Raw genomic sequence first — 26,088 nt, forward strand, 5'->3', positions numbered from 1 at the left:
TATTGTCATCCCCACAGTAATGACTGTATCCAGTCACATTTGACTTGACCAAGTAAAAGCCCAACAATCATAAAAAAAAAGTGGAGTTGCAGGAGGCAGGGTACAGTGAAGACAATAATTATTTGAACACCCTGTTATATTGCAAGTTCTCCTACTTAGAAATCATAGAGGGGTCTAAAATTTTCATCGTAGTTGCATGTCCACTGTGAGAGAGATAATCTCAAAAGAAAAATCCAGAAATCACGATGTATGATTTTTTGTGATACAGCTGCAAATAGGTATTTTAACACCTGTGTCTACAATTCTGTCCCTCAAAGACCTGTTATTCTGGCTTTAAAAGTCCAACTCCACTCCGTGTATTATCCTGAATCAGATGCACCTGTGTGAGGTCGTTAGCTGCATAACGACACTTGTCTACCTCATACAATCAGTAAGACTCAAACATGTAACATGGGCATGAGCAAGGAGCTGTCCAAAAGACACCATTGACAAAATTGTACAACTCCACACTGCTGGAAAGGGCTACGGAGAAATTGCCAAGCAGCTTGGTGAAAAAGCTCCACTGTTGGAGCAATCATTAGAAAATGGAAGAAGCTAAAAGTGATGGTCAATCTCAATCGGAGTGGAGCCCCATGCAAGATATCACCTCGTGGGGTCTCAATGATCCTTAGGAAGGTGAGGAATCAGCCCAGGAACACACGACAGCACTTGGTCAAAACCTGAAAAGAGCTGGGACCATCGTTTCCAAGGTGATTGTTGGTAATACACCAAGACCTCATGGTTTGAAATCATGCATGGCACGGAAGGTTCCCCTGCTTAAACCAGCACATGTCAAGGCCCATATTACGTTTGCCAATGACCATTTGGATGATACAGAGGAGTCATGGGCGAATGTTTTGTGGTCAGATGAGACCAAAATGGAACATTTTGGTCATAATTCCAGTAACCGTGTTTGAAGGAAGACAAATGATGAGTTCCATCCCAAGAACACCATCCCTACTGTGAAGCATGAGGGTGGTAGCATCATGCTTTGGGGGGGGGGGGGGTTCCTGCACATGGGACAGGATTACTGCACTTTATTAAGGAGATGATGACCGCAGCCATGTATTGTGAGATTTTGGGGAAAAACCTCTTTCCTTCAGTCAGACCATTGAAGGCGGGTCGTGGGTGGGTATTTCAACATGACAATGACCCAAGCACACAGCCAGGAAAACCGAGGAGTGGCTCCATAAGAAGCATATCAATGTTCTAGCACAGCATAGCCAGTCTCCTGAACTAAACCCAATTGAAAATCTTTGAAGGGAGCTGAAACTCTGTGTTTCTCAGCGACAGCTGAGAAACCTTTCTGATCAAGAGAAGGTCTGTGTGGAATAGTGGGCCAAAATCCCTCCTGCATTGTGAGCAAACCTGGTGAACAACTACAGGAAAGGTTTGATTTCTGTAATTGCAAACAAAGGCTGCTGTACCATATATTAATATTGTTTTTCTCAGGTGTTCAAATACTTATTTTCATCTGTATCACACAAAAAAATCATTAAAAAAATCATACATTGTGATTTCTGGATTTTTCTGTTTTGATTTTGTCTCTCACAGTGAACATGCACCTATGATGAAAATTTCAGACCCCTCCATGATTTTTAAGTGGGACAACTTGAAATATAGCAGGGTGTACAAAAACTGATTTTCTTCACTGAAATTCAATTCAGGAAAATGAAGCATATTTTTTTCTGGATGGAGCCAAAAAGAGTGAACAAAACTCAATATAGAGCAAATGAAACGTCAATATTTTCCCCAGATCACCTGTCAGTGGGGCTCGACCACAGCGCTGAATGCAGTAGCAACCCAAATTCTCATGAATATAAATAACATCATGCCAACTATTTTTTTTTCACTGTAGGAATCGCTGTGATCTGAGCAGAGAGGATTTGAATCGGCAATGGTGTAAACCAGACCCTATTCTCTGTCCAACCATTTACCATACCAAGGGCTTCCTGTACTATCTCAACAGTATTGGACGGGCTCCGCTGGTAAGATGGATATTTTTCTCCTTGAGTTCTTTGCCAGACAAATGATCTTATGCCATGTACACACCAACCGGTAAATTTGATTTCAGCCCATCATAGTATGTACTGTTAGGAATGCAGCCCTATTGGGGGCACAAGCCAGTGCAACCTGTCGGCCGGTCCCACGCCCGGATATATACAGAGGGTTGCGTTTGGAAGGGCATCCGTCATAAACTGTGCCAAACAATTATGAGCGTTCATCATAAGAATACCATACCCGATCAGTTGTGACGCGGGTTAACAATGCCCACACCTGGCACCATTAACCTGCAGGGCGTCAGTGGAAATTCTGGTACTGTGGGTCAAAGACAAAGAAGAGGAGGAAACCGATTCATTGGCAGAAGAAGAAGAGGAATACTCAGTATTGAGACTTTGAATATTAACACTATGACATGAAAAGCTCAGGAGTTGGTTGACATGATGATAAGGAGAAAGGTTGATATACTGTACATCCAAGAGAGCAGGTGGAAAGGTGTTAAGGCTAGAGGTTTAGGAGCAGGGTTTAAATTATTTTACCATGGGAAGAGAAATGGAGTAGGGTTATTTTAAAGGAAGAGTTGGCGAGGAATGTTTTGGAGGTGAAAAAAGTATCAGATCGAGTGATGAGGCTGAAATTTGAAATTGAAGGTTTTATGTATAATGTGATTAGTGGCTATGGCCCACAGGTAGGATGTGACCTGGAAAAGAGAAATTCTGAAAGGAACTAGATGAAGTAGTTCTGAGCATCCCAGACATAGAGAGAGTTGTGATTAGTGCAGATTTTAATGGACATGGTGAAAAGAAACAGGGTCGATGAAGACTTGTTGGGTAAGTACGATATCCAGGAAAACAACTTTGAGGAATAGAGATGGGGAGGATGTGCAGCAGGTTAGGGTGATTAATAAGATAGATGGAAATGTGTTGACTGGTGCCAGTAGTGTGCTAAATAGATGGAAAGAATACTTTGAGATATTGATGATTGAAGAAAATGAGAGAGAAGGAAGAGTAGAAGAGGCAAGTGTGAAGGACAAGGAAGTGGGAATGATAAGTAAGGGGGAAGTTAGAAAGGCACAAAAGAGGATGAAAAATGGAAAAGCAGTTGGTACTGATGACATACCTGTGGAGGTATGGAAGCAATTTGGAGAGGTAGCTCTGGAGTTTTTGACCAACTTATTCAACAGAATACTAGCGGGTGAGAAGCTGCCTGAAGAATGGAGGAAAAGTGTACTAGTTCCCATTTTTAAGAACAAAGGCGATTTGCACAGCGAGTGCGAACTATAGAGAATAAAGTTGATGAGCCACACAATGAAGTTATGGGGAAGAGTAGTGGAGGTTAGACTCAGGACAGAAGTAAGTATCTATTACCAACAGTATGGTTTCATGCCTAGAAAAAGTACCACAGATTCAATATTTCTCCTGAGGATGGTCGTGGAGAAGGTCAGAAGGAGCTCCATTGTGTCTTTGTGGATCTAGAGAAAGTCCATGACAGTACCAAGAGAGGAACTGTGGTACTGCATGCATAAATCTGGTGAGGCGGAGAAATATGTTAGAAAAGTACAGGACATGTATGAGGGAAGCAGAACAGTGGTGAGGTATGCCATTGGTGTGACATAAGAATTTAAGGTGGAAATGGGACTTCATCAGCGATCAACTCTGAGACCCCTCTTTTTGCTGTCGTAATGGATAGGCCAACAGATGAGATTAGACTGGAAACCCCTTGAACCATTATGTTCACAGAGGACATTGCAATATGCAGTAAAAGCAGGGAGGAGGTGGAAGAACAATTAGAATGATGGAGGCATGCACTGGACAGGAGTGGAATGAAGATTAGCTGACGTAAAACAGAATATATGTGCATGAATGAGAGGGGTGGATGGGGAAGCGTGAACCTCCAGTGAGAAGAGATAGCGAGGGTAGACGACTTCAAATACTTGGGGCGAACAGTCCACAGCAATGGTAAGTGTGGTAAGGTAGTGAAAAAACGGGTCCAAGCAGGTTGGAACAGCTGGTGAAAGTTGTCTGGTGTGTTATGTGACACAAGAGTCTCTGCTCGTTTGAAGGGCAAAGTTTATAAAATAGTTGGGAGGCCGGCCATGATGTATAGATTAGCGACGGTGGCACTGAAGAGACAACACGAAGCAGAGTTAGAGGTAGCATAAATGAAGATGTTGAGGTTCTTTCTTGGAGTGAGCAGGTTGGATAAGATAAGAAATGAGCTCATTTGAGGGACTGCCAAAGTTTTGATGTTTTGGAGAAAAGGTTTGAGAGAGCAGACTTCGTTGGTTTGGACATGCCCAGAGGCGAGAGAGTGAGTATATTGGTAGAAGGATGCTGAGGATGGAGCTCCCAGGCAAAAGAGCGAGAGGAAGACCAAAGAGAAGGTTTATGGATGTGGTGAGGGAAGACATGAGGGCAGTTGGGGTTAGAGAGAAAGATGCAGGAGATAGGATTCGATGGAAAAAGGTGACATGCAGTTGCGACCCCGAACGGGATAAGTCAAAAGGAAAAGAAGATGATAGAATGTACTGTTATGATTGGGAAACATTGGTCTGATATTAGAACAGAATTTAATAAAATCAGCACAAAAATTGCCCCATTATTTTTTTTTTCTGGATAATTCATGCATTACGCATCAACTGTTTCGCGAACGTGGCTCTGACAAAGTAGATATAAGGACTTTAAACACCTTTAAACACTTTTTTTTAAGCCAAAATGTCATTGGACAGCAACCAAAGATTATAATAATGTTTATGTTCAACGTTGAGTTTTTATTTTTCGTGAGATAAATATATTTGAATAAATTAAAATATACTCTTACTTAACCCTGCAATTTGTTATAGACCAGTTCAGGGTGTACCCAACCTCTCGCCCACAATCAGCTGAGATCGGCACTAGAACACTCACAAGCCTAGTAAGAATAAGCTGTATCAAAAATGGAGAGCTGGATGGATGTATCATCTTTTGTCCAAAGACATTTTCCATAAGGAAAACAACATTTTAGTATTTCTGGTTTCAAACAATTACTATGTAATGAGACTCTAGTCATGTTCATTAGCATAGCATATATTAGAAGTTGTTCTTCAGCTTTGGTTGCATGACCTTTCTCATAAAACAGATTCCAGGCTCCAAATTGTAACTGTACATGTTAATCTGAATTGCTGTTTTCTATTTGCACTATTTGGTGGTGACTAGCTCGAGGTGGTGGCACGGTGGTTTGGCAGTAGAGTGTTGGCCTCATAGTTCTGAGGACCAGGGTTCAAATCCCTACCTCGCCTCTGTGGAGTTTGCAATTTCTCCCTATGCCTGCATGTTTTTTTTCCAGGTACTTCAGTTTCTTCCCACATCCAATAACATGTATTCATTGGAGACTCTAAATTTCCCCTAGGCGTGATTGTGAGTGTGACTGTTGTCTGTCTCCATGTGCCTTGTCATTGGCTGGCAGCCAGTTCATGGTGTACCCCGCCTCCTCCTTGTTGACAGCTGGTAGAAGCTCCAGCACTCCCCCGCGACCCTTGTGAGGATAAATGGCTCAGAAAATGGGTGCATTAATGGATGATAGTTCAAGGTGTACATCACCTCTTGCCCACAATCACTTGGTATAGCGTCCACCACATTGGTGACCCTATTAAGGATAAGCGGTACAGAGAATGGATGAATGCATACTTGGATCTATAGTATAGCTATTTTTAGATCCATGCATCTATCAATTTTCTGAGCCACTTATCCTCACAAGGATAGTACTAGTGCTGGAGCAAATTCCAGCTGTCAATGGGCAGGAGGCAGGGTACACCCTGAACTGGTTGCAGGGCACATCGAGACAAACAATTGCACTCACAATCACACCTATGAGCAATTTAGAGTGTCCAATTAATGTTGCATGTTTTTGGGATGTGGGAGGAAACCAGAGTGCCCGGAAAAACCCATGCCGGCATGAGGAGAACATGAACACTCCAAACTTGCAGGGCCGAGATTGAAACCTGGTTCTCAGAATTGTGAAGCCAACGCTTTACAGCTCCGCAACTGTTCCATCTCAATTTTTAAATGAGAAGGACAAATGGTTTTCCAGTTAATGATGAGTAAAAGTGAGGAGTTTATTTCTGGTGCACTTATTTTGTTAAATATTTTCCTGTTTAGGGTGTTTTGATGTTTTCAATTGAGACTTAGGTTTAGTAGTTAAATGTTTGACATAGACAGGACAATCCAAAAGATATTTTCATGTAGTGTGTAAAATTCCGGTGCCTATTAGCCCATAACATTCAACAGAGTAACTGTTTAAACCTCACACCCCTTTAAATCATGGGACCAAGTTGAACCACATAATTTCCGGTCACAGTCCCATCTTAGAGGGGTCAGCCAAACAGTATGCAGAGAGTGGAATAAAACCAGTCTGCAGGGAGTGGAATAACTACTTATCTATTGTCAATTTGGGTCTGCTGAGCTTTCAGAGATCTTTTATCACACTATTGTGTAGTGGTCAACTGAGCGAATGTTATGATGGAGTGTTTGGGGATCATTTTGGAAGTGTGAGTTTGATCCTCTCTTGGAGTCACCCTGTTTCCTTTTTTTTCTTTAAATCTGAAGTGCATTTCATTCCTCATATGTCATGTCATAGTTTTGTTAAGACATAACTCATCTTGGCAGGACAGGGAACAGCTGGTTACAGCATCTGCCTCACAGTTCTGAGGATTGGGGTTCAAATCCCGGCCCCGCCTGTGTGCAGTTTGCATCTTCTCCCCTGCCTGCGTGGGTTTTCTCCAGGCACTGCATTTTCCTCTCTAAAACATGCATTAAATGGAGACTCTAAATTGACCCGAGGTGTGAATGTGAGTGTGAATGGTTGTTTGTCTCTCTGTGCCCTGCGATTGGCTTGCGACCAGTTCAGGGTTACCCCGCCTCCTGCCTGACTGAAGACCATTCCTGCAATCTGTGAGGATAAGCAGCAAGAAAATGGATAGATAACTCAGCTTTATCTATTAAGCATTTTGACAACAACCACATTTGGAACAAGGTGTTCATGAGAATATAATGTACTTCATGTATCCTATATGCATCAAGGGAGCTCTTGTTTATTTATTAGCGACCCACTCCCTCACCCACCCTCATTTCCCTCTTTGAGTGGGACTGAACAGCTACTATAACCCCAATTCCAATTCCGATGAAGTTGCGACATTGTTTTAAACAAATAAAACCAGAATACAGTTATGCAAATCTAACTGAATACACTACAAATACAAGATTCTTCATGTTAAAACTGATAAACTTTACTGTTTTTAAAAAATCATATTTAACTTGGGGCGACACGGTGCAGGAGCTGGTAAAGTGTTGCCCTCAGTTCTGAGGGCCCGGGTTAGATTCCGAGCCTGTGTAGAGTTTGAAAGTTCTCCCCGTGCCTGCATGGATTTTCTCCGGGCACTCCGGTTTCCTCCCACATCCCGAAAACAAGCAACGTTAATTGGACACTCTGCATTGCCCCGAGGTGTGATTGTGAGTGTGGCTGTTTGTCTCAATATGCCCTGCGATTGGCTGGCAACCAGTTCAGGGTGTACCCCGCGTCCTGCCGGTTGCCAGCTAGGATAGGGTCCAGCACTCCCACGACCTCGTGAGGATAAGCGGCTAAGAAAATTGATGGCTGGATATTTAACTTTGGAACATCCCACAGTCAGCAGGGTAATTGGGAACAGGTGGGTGCCATGATCGTGTATAAATAGAGCTTCTCCGAATTGGTGTCATTACCAAGCAAAGATGGGGTGAGGTACACCTTTTTGTTGACATGTGCGTCAGAAAACAATCCAGCAATTTAAGGATAATGTCCCTCAATGTACAATTGCAAGGAATTGCGGGATTTCATTATCTACGGTCCGTAATATCATCAAAAGTTTCAGAGAATCTGGAGAAATCACTGCATCTAGCAGTAAGGCCGAAAGCCAACCTTGAATGTCCGTGACCTTTGATCCCTTGGGCAGCACTGCATCCGAAACTAACATGAGTGTGTCAAGGCTATGACCACATGGACTCGGGAACATTTCTGAAAACCAATGTCAGTAAATACATTGTGGTGCTCCATCTGTAAGTGGAACTTAAAACTCTACTATGCAAAGCAAAAGTCATTTATCAACAACACCCAAAAACGCTGATGGCTTCTCTTTGCCTGAGCTCAGCTAAGATGGCAAGATGCAAAGTGTAAAAGTGTTTTGTGGTTCGACTAGTCCACATTTCAAATTGTCTTGGAAATCGTGGACATTGTGGACATTGTGTCCTCTGGGCCAAGGAGGAAAAGAACTGTCATGACTGTTATGGATGCAAAGTTCAAAATCCAGCATCTGCAATTGTATGTCTATATCTTGTCTTCGTAGTGTATTCTATTAAATATAGGTCTTCTGTTTTTATTTGTTTAACATGACGGCTCGATTTCATTTGAAATGGGTCGTAAAAATGACATACAATATAATTTTTTTTTTACAACAATACGGGAATGTACTGAGTTAACAAATGGAACATATTAGGAAACCAACAGGAAATGGAGCCTTGGCCACTAGTATACTCTGTGAAAAAATACATTGCTGCTTAACCTCTGGCTAGAGGGACATCATAATGAGCAATACACTTTTGGTGGTACTTCAAACTCATTTGAAAGATCTTTTGATTATATAATATACTATACATGATATCAGAGCCTCTTTCTGACCAAAACATTCTTTATTGTTCTTAAGTTCTATAAGAGTGGGTCATGACAGCAACAAAAGGAAAATCCGGGTCGAAGTGTGACGACAGTTGAGAACTACTGAACTAATCTCTAGTCTCGTGCTACTACATTTGTTTGTTTGTTTTCATGTTTCTGGCATTACTAACTGTTGTTTTCATTCTGTTTTAGCAGCTGCCTTGAAGTTTTTGTCGTTGTTCTATTAAAGTTAGGGTACATTTCTAAGATCTTTTTGTCTATGGTATTTCCTCAAGGTCTTCTGTGACTATCATGGCCACTCTCGAAAAAAGAATGTTTTTTTGTATGGCTGCAGTGTAAAGGAAACTTTATGGCAATCAGGTTCTACTGTTGAAAATGCAGGACTGAAAGAGGACCCTGGATATAGGGTAAGATGTTGTACATATGTTGTAAAGACCATTATTGTGATATCATTTTAAATATAAATCTGTTTTTTTTTAGGTGCATTGCTTAAAATGACAGTTTTTCAGTAAATACGAAAACAATTTGGTTGTTTCACTTTCTCTTGCTCTTTCTAGACTATTGCAAAGGCCTTGGATCGTATTGCACCAGCATTTTCTTTCAACAGCTGCAACTATATGGTAATACTTATTTGATGATTGCGGCACAGTGAACGACTGGTTAGCACATCTGCCTCACGTGCGTAGCATTTTCTCCCCGTGCCTGGGTGGGTACTCTGGTTTCCTCCCACATCCCAAAAACGTGTGGTAGGTTTAGTAAAGACTCTAAATTGCCCGAAAGTATGAATGTGACTGTGAACGTTTGCTTGTTTATATTTGCCCTACGATAGGTCAACAACCAGTTTACAGTACATTCTGCCTCTCGCCCAGAATTAGCTGCGATAGGCTCCAGCATACTTGCAATCCTGGTGAGGATAAGTGCTACACTGTCAGAATAAATGTGCTTAATTTGTACCTTTGAGGGTACTATGCCTTGTCACTGTATCATACCCATACAATTTGTACCCTTGGTGTACATATTTGTTGACAAAGCGTACAAATTAAAAGGGTACATTTTTAGACTATTACAATTTGTATTTTCGGGGTACATATTTGCCGACAAAAGGTACAGATTGTAAAGGTCCCAATATGTACCCTGGTTAAGGGTACAACAGGGGTACCCTGGAGGGTTTTTCCCTAGTAACAAGTCATTGGATCCTAAAGGTACAAATAATGACAAGCCTGTGTTCATGTGGCCAAATATGAAATAGAAGAAAATACAGTACATTTTAAAAAATAAAATTAACTATTTTGAAAATCCAGTATTTTGTTTTACTATTAAATATATGATATTCCCGTTGACAAACACACTGTCACGCATGAACACTTTAAACAGACAATAACTGTGAGGTAAAACGGTGGGGCAACTGGTTAACACGTTGGCCTTTCTGTTCTGAGGACTGGGGTTCAAATCCCGGCCCCACCTGTGTGAAGTTTGCATCCCCATTCCTGCATCGAATTTCTTCGGGTACATCGGTTTCCTCCCACATCCTAAAAACATGCATTGATTAGAGACTCTGAATTGCCCTCAAGTGTGATTGCTTAGTGCAGGGGTGCCCAGACTTTTTCACCCTTATAGATGTACTTTTCAAGTCGTGAGCCTCTCTCGACATACCAAGGGGTGGGGGGGGACTTTGAGTGGTAGGCGTTGTCATCCATTGAAGTTACATGGGTCATTAAAACATTCAGATTACAGCATTCACATTCCCATCAGAACATTTTTAAGAACAATTTTGTTTTTTTGCAAACTTACAATGAAAATGTCAACCAAAAAAAAATACATTTCTAACCAAACCAAGCCAACGATGAACTATAAATTTGAAAGGTCAATTCCAACTTTGTTTCATTTTTTCTTATCCATATTGTGATATTCTTTTTTTTTTTTTCTTGGTGTAAAAATGAATTATTGCTTGCAGAATGTATGTTGAAAGCTGAATGATGCTCCCAAATAGTTTTCAGGTTAATGTTATGTTACCTACTATATTTAAAATATTGAACTACCTTTTTGTGTACTGTATCGTCTGTGCTTTCATCCTGGATCAGGCTGTGCCAAGGTGGAATTTCAACATTACACACCGTCTCATCTTGCACTTTCTACTTTGGCTTCAGACCAGCCCTTCCTCACTCGAAAAAGACAAAATCTCATCCATTTTCACCCCTTTTTCTTGTATTATTCACATTCATGCCATCTTAAAGCAACAGCATTTAATTTTTTTACTTTTGGCATTATTATCAAGAGTAAACAGTATGTAAGCAGAATGTCTAGCTTGTCTTTGCTCTACGTCTACGTCAGTCTGACATCTTTTTTTTTGTTGTTTGGTTTTGTTGTTGACACGCCGTCTCGTGATCGACCAAAACTCCCTCTCAATCGACACATTGACAACCCCTGGTTTAGCACGACTGTTGTCTGTCTCTGTATGGCCTCGGATTGGCTGTAAACCGGTTCAGGGTGTACCCTGCCTACTGCCTGTTGACAAGTGGGATAGGCTCGAAGAACTCTCGTGACACTTGTGAGGGTAAGTGCCTCAGAAAATGGATGGATAGATTTTAATATATATATATTATGTTGTCATTTTTAGTTTTTTTCCCCCATTTTAAATGTTTGATCTCTTTGTATTCAAATCCTTTTAATCAGGTGAACCACATTCAGTTACCTTGTGTATGAAATGCGCAAAACAAATACATTTGCTTTTCTTTGCTTCATTGTGGTGTCCATTTTGGCCACATTTTTTTCCTCAAAGGAGATTGCGAACCATTCGCACAACACTGGCAAAACCCTCTTTCATGTGCCAATATGGGTTTACTGAGATCGTGTGTATCGTGTGTCAACATCATCACACACATGAAGAGTTTGTTTTCAAAACGAGACATAGGCATTTTTTTCAGATTTACGAAACTCGTGCCAAAATTAGCTGGATAATTTTGGCACGAGTTTCGTAAATCTGAAAAAAATGCCTATGTCTCGTTTTGAAAACAAACTCTTCACATGGAAAGAGATAAGGAAGTCACTTAACTTCATCACAACATTGATGCTAAAAGACAGTAGAAGCACAACAAAGGATGTGTCCTCTCTTAATAATGCAATTCAACTATGGAGACATAAACATTATATCAGAGTGTAAACAGTAAAAAGGTACTCTAACCCTAACCCTATTATCACAAGGATATTTTAATACTCACTGTTGTAAACGAATACGGTTCGTTTGCCTGCGGTGAAAATTGAAAGCAACGCCACTGTCTTGACAATACAGTGCCGTGAAAAAGTATTTTCCCTGTCCTGATTTGTTATTTTTCAACTATCTCACTCAATGGTTTCAAATAATCAAAACAATTTTAATCTCAACCAGAGACACCCAAGGAAATACAAAATATTGTTTTCAAATGACAATTCTATTTATTAATTCATTTCTAGGACGCTTACCCTCACAAGGCCTATCCCAGCTATCATCGGGAAAGAGGAAGGGTACACCCTGAACTGGTTCCCAACCAATCACAGGGTACATGGATACAGACAACAGCTGCACTCACAATCACCCCAGGGCCAATTTAGAGTATCCAATTAATGCGTGTTTTTGGGATGTGGGAGGAAATCAGAGTGACTGGAAGAAAACACCCAGGCACGGGGAGAACATTCAAACTCCACATGGGCGGGGCTGGGATTTGAACGCTGGACCTCAGAGTTGTGATGTCAAGACTCTAAGCAGCTGCGTCACCTTGCCACCGCAAACCCCCATCCCAGTTTTTCCGATGGCCATTCACTCAAAGCAAGGAGCTTGGCTGAGCAGTTCAGGAGGTCAGCTGTGATGCCAAGAACTAGGGTCCCTATGGGGCCACTCAGGGGGATATCCGCAAGAAGGGTCCCAATGGCAAAGCAGGATCCAAAAAGGAGCAGGTGACAGCTGCTGCTAAAGCACTACCAAGGCAGGAACAAGAGGCAGCGGCTGCTGCTGGTCAAGATCAGCCAAGGCCTGGGTGTGAGGTGGCAGCTGCTGCTGCTGGTTGAGCACCCCCGAGGTGTGGGTGAGAAACAGTTGCAGTTGCTGGTCAAGCACCACTGAGGCATGGGCGAGAGGCGGTGGCTGCTGCTAGTTGAGCACCGCCGAGTCGTGGGCAGAGGCCGCGGCTGCTGCTGGTCGAGCACCACCGAGGCATGGTCGAGTGGCGGTAGCTTGCTGCTGTTCGAACACCGCTGAGGCGTGGGCAAGAGGTGGCTTTGGATTGGGGTTGAGTACCACCGCAGCATGAACAAGAGGCAATTGGGGGTCAGGCACCAGGAAGGATGGAGCAAGAGGTGACTACGGCTAAGGCACTACAGAGGCAGGAGCGAGAGCTAGCTGTGGGTCAGGCACAGCAGAGGCAAGAGTAAGAGGTGACTGTTGGTCAGGCCCTGCAGAAGCAGAAGCGAAAGGTGCCTCGGCGTCAGGTACCACCGGGACATGAGCGAGAGGCGACTCAGGGTCAGCCTAAGACACGAGGGAGTCATGGACAACACAGGGCAGGGGCCACCAAAACGGGAGAAAGAGGGGCATGCCACGGGCGTTCAAAAACAAGAGGGAGCAGTCGGTTGATGAATTCCCTCGCCTGAGCCCGGTCGATGAGAACCACAACCAGCCAGGCCAAATTATTCATCGTGGAAGTACACCGCTCCGATTGATCCTTGAAATGGAGGAGGAAGGCATCAAATTCTTCCACCTGCTGTGCTTGAAGGGCAGCAAATTTTTCACCCCGCTGCGCTAGAAGGGCAACATTTATCAGGTCTGAGTCCGCTGTGTCCATGTAGAGACAGTTCGTTCTGACACGTACATGGGAAAGAATGTAGGACCCAAAAGCAGCGACATGATTTTGAAGGTGGTTTTATTCCAGGCAGAGGTTATACACAGTTAGCAGTCCAACAAAGGCAAAGGCACATAAGCACGTGGCAAAAGGGAAGGTCCAAAAACAGGAAAATAATGTCAGATATTACTAGATAAAAATAAGACTTAATTAGATTTGTCTGTGGTAAAATAGGAACCTTGGGCCTTGGCAAAGAGGCAAATACATTACAATAAGCTTGAATGCTCACGTTAGACTCATGTAGTCTCATACAACGAAATGGCAACTTGGAACACACAAGGGTTAAATACATGGCCTGTGTGGAGTTTGCATGTTCTCCCCATGCCCTTGTGAGGATAAGGGCTAAGAAAATGGATGGATGGATGAATGGATGTATGGATGGATGGATGTAGTAAATAGATCAAATATTTTAAAAAATACACAAACTCAAATTTCTAATGGTAAATTACCATTCAAATAATGTGTTAGTACATGTACAACCAGATTTAAAGTAAGTTACACTTTTGTTGTGTAAATTGTAATGTAGTGTAATGTACAATGTTATTTAAATCCATGCTCTTCTATCAGGGCTATAAATAAGTATTTGAGTGATGTAGTAATTTTGCTGGAGCTTATATGAACTTTCATTCCTTTTTCAAACAATGTCTGTGGCATGTACAATGTCACTCTTGTCACACAAAAACTCAGAAACTCATTTTACCTTACATCGCACATTCCATCCGGCTTGGCCACACCCGCGCCTCAAGGATACGTTGTCATCCTCATCCAGGTTGACAGTCGAGTGTGCCACCTCACAGGAGAAGACCCCAGCTTTTAGTCCACCGGTTATTGCTATTCCTTAGCACTCTAGGAGTGATGCGTGCCATAGTTTTGCAGCGTGCACGCTGAAGTCACCGCCACACTATACACATACTATGTTATTGAAATCAGCTCACAAGTGACCACTATGTAACAGTAACAGATATCTCTTTAGCAGATTATCCATGTGCCCCATTCCAGGTATGACTAATCAGTTTATACTCAAGCATGTAATTGGTCCTGCATGCATGTTGAAAAAGAATGACAGCTTTTGTTGTGTGTGATGCAGCTGTAACACAGTCTAGGAGGACTTGGGTTTTGAGATCAGAGAACATGGTTTTGAGTCCCAATATGGGCAAAAATGTGTGAAAGTCCACAACTAGTTGTTGGAGAGTTGCTAATTTGTTGGTCAGCTACTCTTGAGGAGCCCTTGACTAAGGCATCATCCTGTCTGCTCCAGAGGGGTTCGACACTCTGTGCACACCTCTTTCACTCTGAGCTTCTCATCGTACGGTGTGTGGTGTGCAAAAAGTACAGAAAGTAGTTAGATTGATATTTATTTAAATGTAACTGCATATGTAATCATGGACTGAATTCTCTGAACTGACAGAATAACTTTTTAGAATTATGTCATCTCATGTCATTATCCAAGCCGCTTATTATCTCGAGGGTCGCGGGAAAGCTGGAGGCTATCCCAGCTAGCTTTAGGCGAAAGGCAGACTACACCCTGAACTGGTCGCCAGTCAGTCGCAGGCAGATACTGACACCATCACTGGGCGAGAATTGATCCGCGATGCCCGCACCAAAGGCAGGCGTGTGTACCACTACACCATCAGTGACCCTCTTTTTAGAATGATCTTTGTCATAATATTTTTAATTTTTAAACTTCATGTGCATTACTAATTTTCTATTTTCAGGTGGAGAAGTCCCGTTCTGCCACTGCCAGAATTGTTGTCTGGAAAGAATTGGGCGTGCTGAGAAGTTATACCATGGAAAGCACTTACAATGGTTTTGACCAGGGAATATACAAGGTTTGTAGATTAGAACTTTCTAAACTTTTATGAAGATATTTATAATCATGAGTGTATAGTATAGACACCTTATTCTGAACTGAACTCTTAACTGACTGAAATTGGGTTTATATACACTCATCATGGGCATGAATGTCACACATTTCTCTTTATTTCTATTTTGGGACTGGAGAGGACAGAGACAAAAAGATTGGAAGAAATTGAGAAGGATGAAAAAACATTTAACACCATTGTAATAACAATGAATCCGGAAGCTAGTCAGAGCTTTTCACTTTTTCCACAATTTATGTTACAGCCTTATTATAAAATGGAATTTGCATTTTGCTGCAAATTCAGTCTTTGTATCTGTGCCTCTCTTTCTATTCATAATTGTATAGGGTCTACAGATAAACACCCGGGAGCTGGAAGAAATGGGAATGAAATTTTGCCACAGTTTGCTCTCCCTGACTATAGATACAAAGGCACTTTATGGCAAGAGTCTCATCAACCACATGAATCTGGGACAAAACATCCTCGATCACAAGTCACACAAGTAAGATACTGTATCTCCCGGACTAATTTTGAAATATTGAAAGGGTGTGTTCTGATTTAAGTGTTCAGGTTCATGCAACTATATTCACATTTTGTGCTTATAAATTGAGTTAGCATGTGTCACGACCCATCGAGACGGAGGGAGGACCCAAATGCAGGACTCAGGAGACGTAGAAGTAATTAGGGAAAAACGTTTATTGTTCCAAGGTCGGGGATCAGGCAGACAGTCAGGTGCAGCAGCGGTAGTCAGGACGTTGGGCGTACCGAGCAGGTCCGCGGGCAGGCAGGAGTTGGTACACGTGAGATCGATCAAAGAAGGCAGAAGTGTCAAAGGAGTCAGGCTTACAGGGTCGGTCGGAGAACAGGCGGAGGTCGGTACACACGGGTTCACGATCAGAGATACAGGAGTGCAGGAACGGGGCATGAGTTGCAACGATCTGGAGAAGAACCCGCACAGCCAGGGCTGGACTGTTGAGGCATATGGACTGGAATGTAAATTTGCTGAGCAACGGAATTGTGGGCAAAGTTGTTGTAAGTAAAATCATTCTCTCTTTGGTCCTGGAAGTGTTAAATCAGCTGGGAAGGTTTTTGTCAGGTCGAGTCCCTGTGGCTCTGCCATCTTGTTGGCATGGGGGAAGGGAACAAAAGGGGAGTTTTTGCCACAGCCAAGGTTTTGGAGCTTAGCAGGAAACAAAAGAGAGTTGAGAAGAAGGTTGTAGTTATTGTACCTTAAAGGAGTGAGATAAAAGACCAGATCGGGAGAATAAACCACACCTGTACCATTAAATTTCATCCAACATTTTATCTGTGGGCTAAAACCAGTTTTTGCATTGTCTGACACATAACGGATAATGTGAAATGATTGTTTTGTTTGTCTTTGTTTGGTGGAGAAGACATATCAATTATGTGACCTTTCAGATCATCTGATAAAACATAATCACATTGTTTTTTTGAAGAAGGCTCGGTAGTAGACCTGTATAAGAAGATATAGTCATTGGCATTGATATTACGATATACTGGTCACTGAGATCATTCATACAGCGTTTATATTTTTTATATATATAACCCTAAATATTGCAGTCATTGAGATGCATGCAGTGCCTCTTAAGCACCAGCAGGCTTCACTCATGCTCCAGTAGTGATCCCAGGAAAAAGTGACAACATGGAGCCTCTTCAAACACGCCCATGGGTTTATGGTGAGGTCAGTTGAAATAACACTGGATACCAATTGGGAAAAAAAGTCCAAATTGATTTTTATGCAGATGAAACTAAAATTGGCATGCTGATTCCAAAACCAGAGTCAGTTTTTTTCGAAGCTGTCAAGTTTTTTCTCTGCAGTTTACCCTCCAGAAAAGCAAAATTCCACTGATGAACTTTAGTAAGACTTGCCAACTGATTACGATTGGACTCCTCTACAGCTAAAGAGGCAACGTATTTGTACAGTAGTAATGAAAAGAATTTGTGCTATATCCTTTGTAAAATATCTATCGATTGATTTTGTGAGCCACTTATCCCCTCGAGGGTTGTGAGAGTGCTGGAAACATTCTCAGCTGTCATTGGGCGGGAAGCAGGGTACAACCTGAACTGGCTGCACAACAGTCAAAGAGACAGTTGTACTCACAATCGCACCTAGGGTCAATTCAGAGTATCCAATTAACGCATGTTTTTTGGTATGTGGGAGCAAACCGGAGCGTGTGTAAAAAAGCACACAGGCACGAGGAGGACATGCAAACTCCACAGAAATGGGGTTGGGATTTGAACCCCGGTCCTCAGAACTGTGATGTCAACATTGTTCAGTTGCTCCATCGTGTCACCCTTTATAAAGCATCCATTAGAAATTAACCATTTGAAATATGAGTTTGTGTATTTTTTTTTTTTGAAAATATTTTATTCATGTAAAACATCCATCCATCCATTTTCTTAGCGACTTACCCTCACAAGGGTCGCGGGGAGTGCTGGAGCCTATCCCAGCTGTCAATGGGCAGGAGGCGGGGTACACCCTGAACTGGTTACCAGCCAATCGGAGGGCACAGAGAGACAGACAACAGTCACACACAAATTCACACCTTGGGGCAGTTTAGGGTGACTGACTGACTGACATACATACAGTATGCACAGTATAGACTTTCTTTGCCTCGGCAAAAGTGATTCAACCACCACCAAAAGGCGACAATAAAGAAAATGGTTGTACCATGTGCACTTTTGACTGGTCTCAAATGTTCAAAAATTTCAGTGATAACACAGCTCCAAAGCAATATTCATCCATCAATCTATTTTCTTAGCCGCTTATCCTCACAAGGGTCGCGGGAGTGCTGATTGCCAGCCAATCGCAGGGCACATAGAGACAAACAGCCACACTCACAATCACACTTAGGAGATATTTAGTGTCCAATTAATGTTGCATGTTTCTGAGATGTGGGAGGAGACTGGAGTGCCTGAAGGAAACCAACGTAGACACAGGTAGAACATGCAAACTCCACACAGGTGGGTGTCAGGTTTAATAGCTTGACTCTCTATTAAAAGAAGGCGTACAGACGAGGCTTCAAGTTTTACTTGCTGCAAGGGGAGCGACGGGACTTCCCTGCTTCCAACCAACTCCAACTTGTGTCTCCTTGCGGCTTCTTTTTATTCAGTGAATCACGTGATGAGTGTGTGTGTGAGTGTGTCTGACTGGTTGATTGTTTACATCAAGTTAGATTGATTACATCAAGACAGTGAGTTCAAAGGTACAAGCGTGGTGGTGATGTGTAACCAACTACAGTTTGAACAAAATGAGAACATATGGATGATTATTTTTACATTTCCCTCCTGTTTATCATTTTGGAAATACAAGTGAGGACATTAGAAGCTTCCTTCTTGCTGTTGCATTTTCAGAAAGTTCATCATTTACACTCGAGCGTATAAAAGGCATCAAAAGTTTCCTTTTGGCTCGAGCTGCATATAATCAGGGTCTACTTGTTGTAGAAGGGCATAGTTCACAAAAACATTTGACCTTGCTCGAACCATCATAGATTTCAAATGTGCGATTATACACATCATGAAATGGCAGATCAAACCCAGAACAGTAATTACAGGTAAGGAAATTCCTCATAACAAAATACCAAGGTCCGGAGGTGAACCAGGACTAATAGTAATAAATATTACTCACCATCATCATCATCATCATCATAAATAAACAGTTGGTGAACATCGTTGCTCATTTCTGAACCCATCATGTGCGGCTACACAGCAGCCCAACCAAGTCTAGTGTAGATATTCTTGGTACTGGAGTCGCGAAACATGTAAGGAGAAAGGCAATGGTTGATGTCGAGATAAACACACAGCCACCACTGAACTGGAAGCCGTGATTAGAAATGTAACCCTCGCTGGTGATTGGGACAGTCATGCAGACTTTTGCAACCCATGGCATATAAGGGCAAACACAGAAGAGATTCTTCAGCTCTGCTGGTGACAGTGCAGAGTCCTTGTCCATTTAAAGTCAGGCCATTGTCCTGCACTCCATCCCTCGTATTTTTCCAAACAACAGTCTTTACATCTTCATCACCATGCAAGTCAGGTTGCACACCCTCTCCAGATCTTGGCTGAGTTGCTTGAATAGCTGCAGTCATCTCAGCAACACCTCGTGTTCATGTCTGGCCAGGGTGTACTCCTCGTCCTTCCTAGGCGTGAGCAGCAGCTGGTTGAAGTTCGCTTTGCGCTTCAGCTTCTAGTACTGGTACAGGAAGTCAACTGTCTTGGGTGTCATCTTGAGGTGACGGCCCACTTCCTTGGTGTCCACAAACTGGTAGAAGACCTCCTCCATCTCTTGCAATTTCATCTTGCGGACATTGGCGCGCTTTTCCTGCAAGTCACATTTACAAACAAGACACAAGGATGACGAGGCAAAAGGGATGAGGCAGAAGGCAGCCATGTCCTCTTTATTGTCCCTTCCAACCTTTCCTCTCAATTTGCCCTTCTTGCTCCCGACGCTTTCCTCATTTTCAACTTCAGTGGTGGAGTCCCGCTCCACAGAGTCACTGCCTTTAAGGCCCGAGTGCTTGGGCCAGTAGTACTTGACCTTGACTTTGTCGTTCTGAGTGATGATGGTCTCTTCAGGCCGGAGTGGAGGCTGTTGCTAGGAGTGTGCGACACGTTGGTGACGTGCTCCATCTTCGGCAGGTTCCCATTGCTCATCTTTGGGATCCACAATGCACAGCTGACATGGACCCACTTGGTTCCACTGCGGGTGGGCTTCAAGCATCGCCCGTTTTCGGGCACAACTGGCACTTTGGCAGGATACCTGGTGGACGCAGATATTGCACTTGTTGCAGAACACCATCTCGTTGTCGTCCTCTCCGTTGGGGAACTGGCACGTCACACACCACATTCTTGTTGTACTCGATACCAAGGCCCTACTGTGTCTCGGTAGTGTGTGTCATGTTGTTATGACAACGGTGCTCAGGACTCTATGGGGAATTCATCAGTGGAAGAAGGGAAACCTTGCAAACTCCTTGTCGATGACCTGCAGCCAGGTAACATCTTCTTCATGCAGGTTGTAGTGACACATGCTCTCCGCCAAAGTCCTGATGTCCACATAACTGAGGACCAGGGTGGCAGATGGGCAGATCAGCTTCTTGGGCCTGATGAACATGACATCCTTGCTTTTGTCAGTTAGCGCCCGGGCCACGGGCTCCAGGATGGACTGCGGGCTAACGGGCACGTGGATACCCTTTTTCTCACTTCTGCTCCTATGGATCGGGCAGGACGTAGTAATCCTCTGCGTTGAGCTGGTACGAGTCATGCACCTTCATGGTGGTGATCATGTCCGTCCTGAAGACCTCAGATTGTTTCTCTCTGCATCCTCTCCTGGCCTGGCATGAAGTCTGGGACCAGTAGGTGGAATTGCTGGCATTGTCGGACTCGTCGCTGCTGCACACTTCTTTTCATGGCGGGGCATCTGAGTAGTTCCAGCTTCACCACACTTGTTGATCTGTCATTGGTGGTCCACGGAGGGACACCATATTCACATAAGAGTACCAGGTGTTGGCGTCCATTGGAGAGGTGGGATTGTCCTTGCTCCATGATGATTCATGTCCATAGATCGAGTGATAAACACGTACAGTCCCAGACTGGCCAGTGTGGAGGAGCCATGGTCCGAACAGCACGAAGGCCAGCAGTCTCAATAGTGGCTCTCCTTTGCCTAACTTGCTCAAGCGCGGATCAGCTGAATTCTTCACCGGTTTGAGACCAGGGCAGCCTATTGCTACCCCACCCTTTGTAGCCGGACTTACACCGCTACTCGTCGTTGAATGAAAAGGGAGCCACAGGCTTGCAGTGGGACAAGTGTATCCATGTGGGACGTTCTGCTATCTTTATCACCATGGGAGTGGACCATCCCGGCGAGGTGAGGACCAACACTTCCTCTTGATGATTTTTCTCAGGACCCAATCACCAATGGACACCAACAGCACCTGTGAAGAAGGCACAGTAGGCAGCAGATCATTTGCTTCTTTTACAGTTTTATTTAGCAGCATCTCTTTCACCCAATCACTTAAAGTATTTTCTTCTGACTGCTGCACTGGTCTACCATGGGCAGTCTAATCTAATCTAATCTACTAGATACTATTTCAAATGGGAACAATCCTTTATCTGTTGGGGTTATTTTCATATACAGTTTTACTAAATGTAGTTTTCCTTAATCAAGACTTCACTGTCCCATTGCTTCGATCCACTAATTCTGCACAATGATTTTTTTTTATATTATTATTTCTAGATTTGCAGATACTTGACTATTTTTTTTTTCATTTACAAAATGTGGCACATTGTTGCCATACAATTTTTCTGAGATGCCATGAGAAGGAATAATATATTTACACAAGAACTTTGCCACAGTAATAGCATCAGCACTTGTACATAGAAAAATCTCCACCCATTTAGATAAGGGGCAGATCAATACTAAACTACATTTGTAATGATGTTTAACTCAAATAAAATTAATGTGTAAAAACTGGAAAGGGTGACTACCTTGGGGAAACTGCCCTCTCTTAGGTCTGCACTTCCCTTGAGTATTGTGTTTGTAGCAATTAAGACATGATCTACAAAATTTTTTGAGTAAGAATTCAATCCAAAGGTGCGAAAATGTCTGTATAATATCTACCATTACTATCCCTCCTGTTGAGACATGGCAAGCCCCATGACTCAAAATTGTCAGTGTTTTTAACAGATTTTATTTTATTATTATTATTATTATTATTTGATAATACAGGTTTACCCCTGATTATGTACATCAGTGGTCTCAAAAGTCCATTCACCTCTGGGCCGCTGGAGGTACATTCTGGCTGAGCCTGGGACGCAGCCTCAGCGCACATGCAGAAAATTTGTCATAGCATGTCATTATTCAAGCCGCTTATCCTCACAAGAGTTGCAGGAAAGATGAAGCCGATTCCAGCTAAATTCGGGCAAAAGGTGGACTACACCCTGAATTTGTCCCCAGTCAGTCACAGGGCAGATATCAGCACCATCACTGAGCGGGAATCGATCCCATACTGCCCACACCAAAGGCAGATGTGTGTACCACTACCCCCTCAGTGATTCTAGTTGCACACAATTTAAAAGTCTTTTTTAAAAAAAAAAAAAAAACACAAAATAATTTAAGCAAGAAACCTGGTGTAAACAGGTTGTGCGCAAACCTAATAAAACTCTCCATGGCAAAATGACTAACTTTCACTCAATGAAAAATGTTTCTCAGCTTGCATCAGGACTTGTCACTGTCACACCCCGAAAGCCACAACCCCACCGTTATTGGTCGGTTCACCAGCTCTGCACACAACACCGTAAAGTGCCATTCATATAAAACTTCAGGGCCACACCATCATTTGAGTTTCATAGTAAGTAAGGTGGGGGCTGCAAAACATCACCTTGGGGGCCACAAATGGCCCACGGACCGCCAGTTTGAGACCACTAATGTATACTTTCTAATTCAGTTTTCTGTAAGCCATCACTGACTTTCACTTTGAGGAGCATGTTTTGCACATCTTTTAGAACTGTTAAATCAATAGGTAGGGGGTTTAAACTAGGGAGGATGAAAAAAATCAGACTTTGAACACTCCACGAGAACGAATGATGTTCAAACCCCAAGGTTGCACTGTAATTCCTTGTCTATCTCTGGGTATAAAAATAGTTTCTTTACTGATTATGCATGATAGACATTGTTAAACATCTTTTTGTGTCTCATACAGCTCTTTTGAAGATGATGAGCCTCCATGTGTTGAAGAAATTGAATATTCAACTGAGTCTCCTGGTCTGAAAGGCGATGATTTAGAATTGGATATAAACAGATGCATGGCTAACATTGATGCAGAAGGTAGCACTAAAAGACAAATGTCCGGGGAAATAGGAGGATATTATCAAACATTCACAACAGTCAAGTCACCTACTCCCTCACCTGATAACGCAGGTGTCCATTGAAATTCTATCTGAATGATGAAACAAGTGGGCTCATGTGACTCTCACCAACGGGACTATATCCGAGCTGAGCTGCATTTTTAGAGAGGTATCAATTGTAGCTTGTTTTTCAATTGACTTTGCTAATTTTTTTCAATTGACTATTATATGATGTGACCCAGGTGTTTAAAGACAACCGGGATACTGTGATCGTGTCTCCGCTATTCGACTCAGTTGTGGTCCATGATCTTTGCCTCCCCAATTATTTCATTAATTTGGGTCTGTTACATTGTCATAGTCATTGCTATTTTACTTGAGATTTCTAAAGATGTTTTCTCTTGCAGTAACACCAGATGTTTCTATTGATGCAAGGATGTGATTTTTGTAAGAATTTTTGTTTGTTTTTGAAATTTCCCAAGATATATTTCAAACAAAAAAATGGAGGAATCTTGACATAATCATTATTGCAATAAATCATCTGTGAAGGTTTTTTAAATTAACAATTAATAGTATGGCAGATTATAATCCCTTCTGCTTCCTAAGGGTAAGGATTTAATTGGTGTCTGCATTTGACTCCCATCTTTTTTTAGTTTGTATGAGTATTGCGTTTTTGATATACAGTGAAGAAAATAAGTATTTGAACACCCTGCTATATAGCAAGTTCTCCCACTTCCAAATCATGGAAGGGTCTGACATTTTCATCATAGGTGCATGTCCACTGTCAGAGAGATCATCTAAAAGGAAAAATCCAGAAATCACAATGCATGATTTTTTTACCGATTTATTTGTGTGATACAGCTGGAAATTAGTATTTGAACACCTGAGAAAACCAATGGTAATATTTGGTACAGTAGCCTTTATTTGCAATTACAGAGGTCAAACGTTTCCTGTAGTTGTTCACCAGGTTCACGAAGACTGCAGGAGGGATTTTGGCCCACTCCTCCACACAGATCTTCTCTAGATCAGACAGGTTTCTGGGAGCCCCTCCTTGGTTTTTCTGGCTGTGTGCTTCGGGTCATTGTCATTTTGAAAGACCCAGCCACGACCCATCGTCAATGCTCTGACTAAGGGAAATCTGTTGTTCCCCAAAATCTCACAATACATGGCCGCGGTCATCCTCTCCTTAACACAGTGCAATTGTCTTGTCCAATGTGCAGAAAAACGCCCCCAAAGCATGATAGTACCACCCCCCATGCTTCACAGTAGTGATGGTTCTCTTGGGATGGAACTTATAATTCGTCTTCCTGGAAACACGGTGAGTGGAATTATGATCTCATCTGACCACAAAACTTTCTCCCATGACTCCTGTGTACAATCCAAATGGTCATTGGCCAACTTAAGACAGGCCTCGACATTTGCTAATTTAAGCAGGGGAACCTTCCATGCCATGCATGATTTCAAACCATGACGTCTTAGTGTATTACCAACAGTCACCTTGGAAAGGTCATTGACCAAGTCCTGTAGTGTAGTCCTCGGCTAATTCCTCACCTTTCTAAGGATCATTGAGACCCCATATCTTGCATGGGGCTCCACTCCGATTGAGATTGACCATCATGTTTAGCTTCTTCCATTTTCTAATGATGGCTCCAACGGTGGACCTTTTTTCACCAAGCTGCTTGCCAATATCTCTGTTGCCCTTTCCAGCCGTTTGGAGTTGTGCAATTTTGTCTGTGGTGTCAGCTCTTTGGTCTTGGCCATGTTACAAGTTTGAGTCTTACTGATTGTATGGGGTGGACAGGTGTCTACATGCAGCTAACGACCTCACACAGGTGTATCTGATTCAGGATATTACACGGATAAATATAATACATACAGTATTATAAATGTATATATAAATATAAATTATAAAACACTTACTGTATTATATTACTGGTATAGTAACCGTTCATCACTCGGAGATTTCAACTGGAACTTCAGCGTGGGTAACAATGTTTAATCAACAGTACAGCATTTATACATTGCATACTTGAGACAAACGTTACAACAGTACAAGTGTCTAGTTAAACAATAAAACTAAATTAACATTTTATTGCAGTACAGAAATTCCCAAACAAAGCCAACGTATGATGTCTTGTCGTGTATCATCGAATGTTCGCGACGCCTTGTTGTGAACTATAAGCAGCAAGTGAAATGTCCAATGAGGGCAAATACCACCCAAGACCACTGTTACACATCCATTAAAAATTCATATCGTACAATCCGCCATGCACCCATTGGCTCCTCTGATCACTGCTTGCTGTACTTAATACTTACATACAGGCAAGCACTTGAATGTGCAAAGCCTTTAGGAAAATCAGTTAAAAAGTGGACCAACGAGGCAAAATTAGAACTTCGAAGCTACTTGTCTTTGAAAATTCCGCACGCAGTCTAGACAAATTCACGGATACTGTAACCGCATATGTCAGTTTCTGTAAGGAGGTGTGTGTACCAACAAAAACATTTTGCATGTTCAATAACAATAAGCCGTGGTTTTCAGCCAGACTTGGGCAACTCCGCCAGGCTAAAGAGATTACGTGTCGTAGTGAGGATAAGGCCCTCTATCCACAAGAAACCTTCCAACTAAAGAAAGTCACATTGCAAAGAGGGACTATATAGTTAAACTGGAAAAACATCTCAGCGCTAATAATTCCAAATCAGTTTGGAATTGCTCACTAATTACAAGCGACGTTCACCCCCGGAAGAAAACAAGAGCGGACTCACCGATGACCTCCAGT

General features: G+C 42.5%; 1 protein-coding gene across 6 annotated transcripts in view; it reads left to right on the forward strand.

Annotated features, from left to right (window-relative positions):
* The window catches only part of LOC133502463 (cytosolic carboxypeptidase 4), a 213,804-nt gene extending 189,893 nt beyond the window's left edge, over positions 1-23,911 (forward strand). For 3 of the 6 annotated variants that reach the window (XM_061823273.1, XM_061823275.1, XM_061823277.1), the window contains 6 exons: positions 1,898-2,027; positions 8,997-9,128; positions 9,279-9,341; positions 15,308-15,421; positions 15,799-15,953; positions 23,170-23,909. In XM_061823273.1, coding sequence (XP_061679257.1) covers positions 1,898-2,027; positions 8,997-9,128; positions 9,279-9,341; positions 15,308-15,421; positions 15,799-15,953; positions 23,170-23,398 — 823 coding nt within the window. In that variant the 3' untranslated portion in view covers positions 23,399-23,909. Of the gene's footprint in view, positions 1-1,897; positions 2,028-8,996; positions 9,129-9,278; positions 9,342-15,307; positions 15,422-15,798; positions 15,954-23,169 lie in introns of all 6 variants that reach the window. The other 3 variants (XM_061823276.1, XM_061823274.1, XM_061823278.1) reach the window with 3 other exon arrangements.
* Positions 23,912-26,088: the final 2,177 nt, after the last annotated feature.

The sequence above is a fragment of the Syngnathoides biaculeatus genome, chromosome 6, assembly GCF_019802595.1.
Source record: "Syngnathoides biaculeatus isolate LvHL_M chromosome 6, ASM1980259v1, whole genome shotgun sequence".
Classification (NCBI taxonomy): domain Eukaryota; kingdom Metazoa; phylum Chordata; class Actinopteri; order Syngnathiformes; family Syngnathidae; genus Syngnathoides; species Syngnathoides biaculeatus.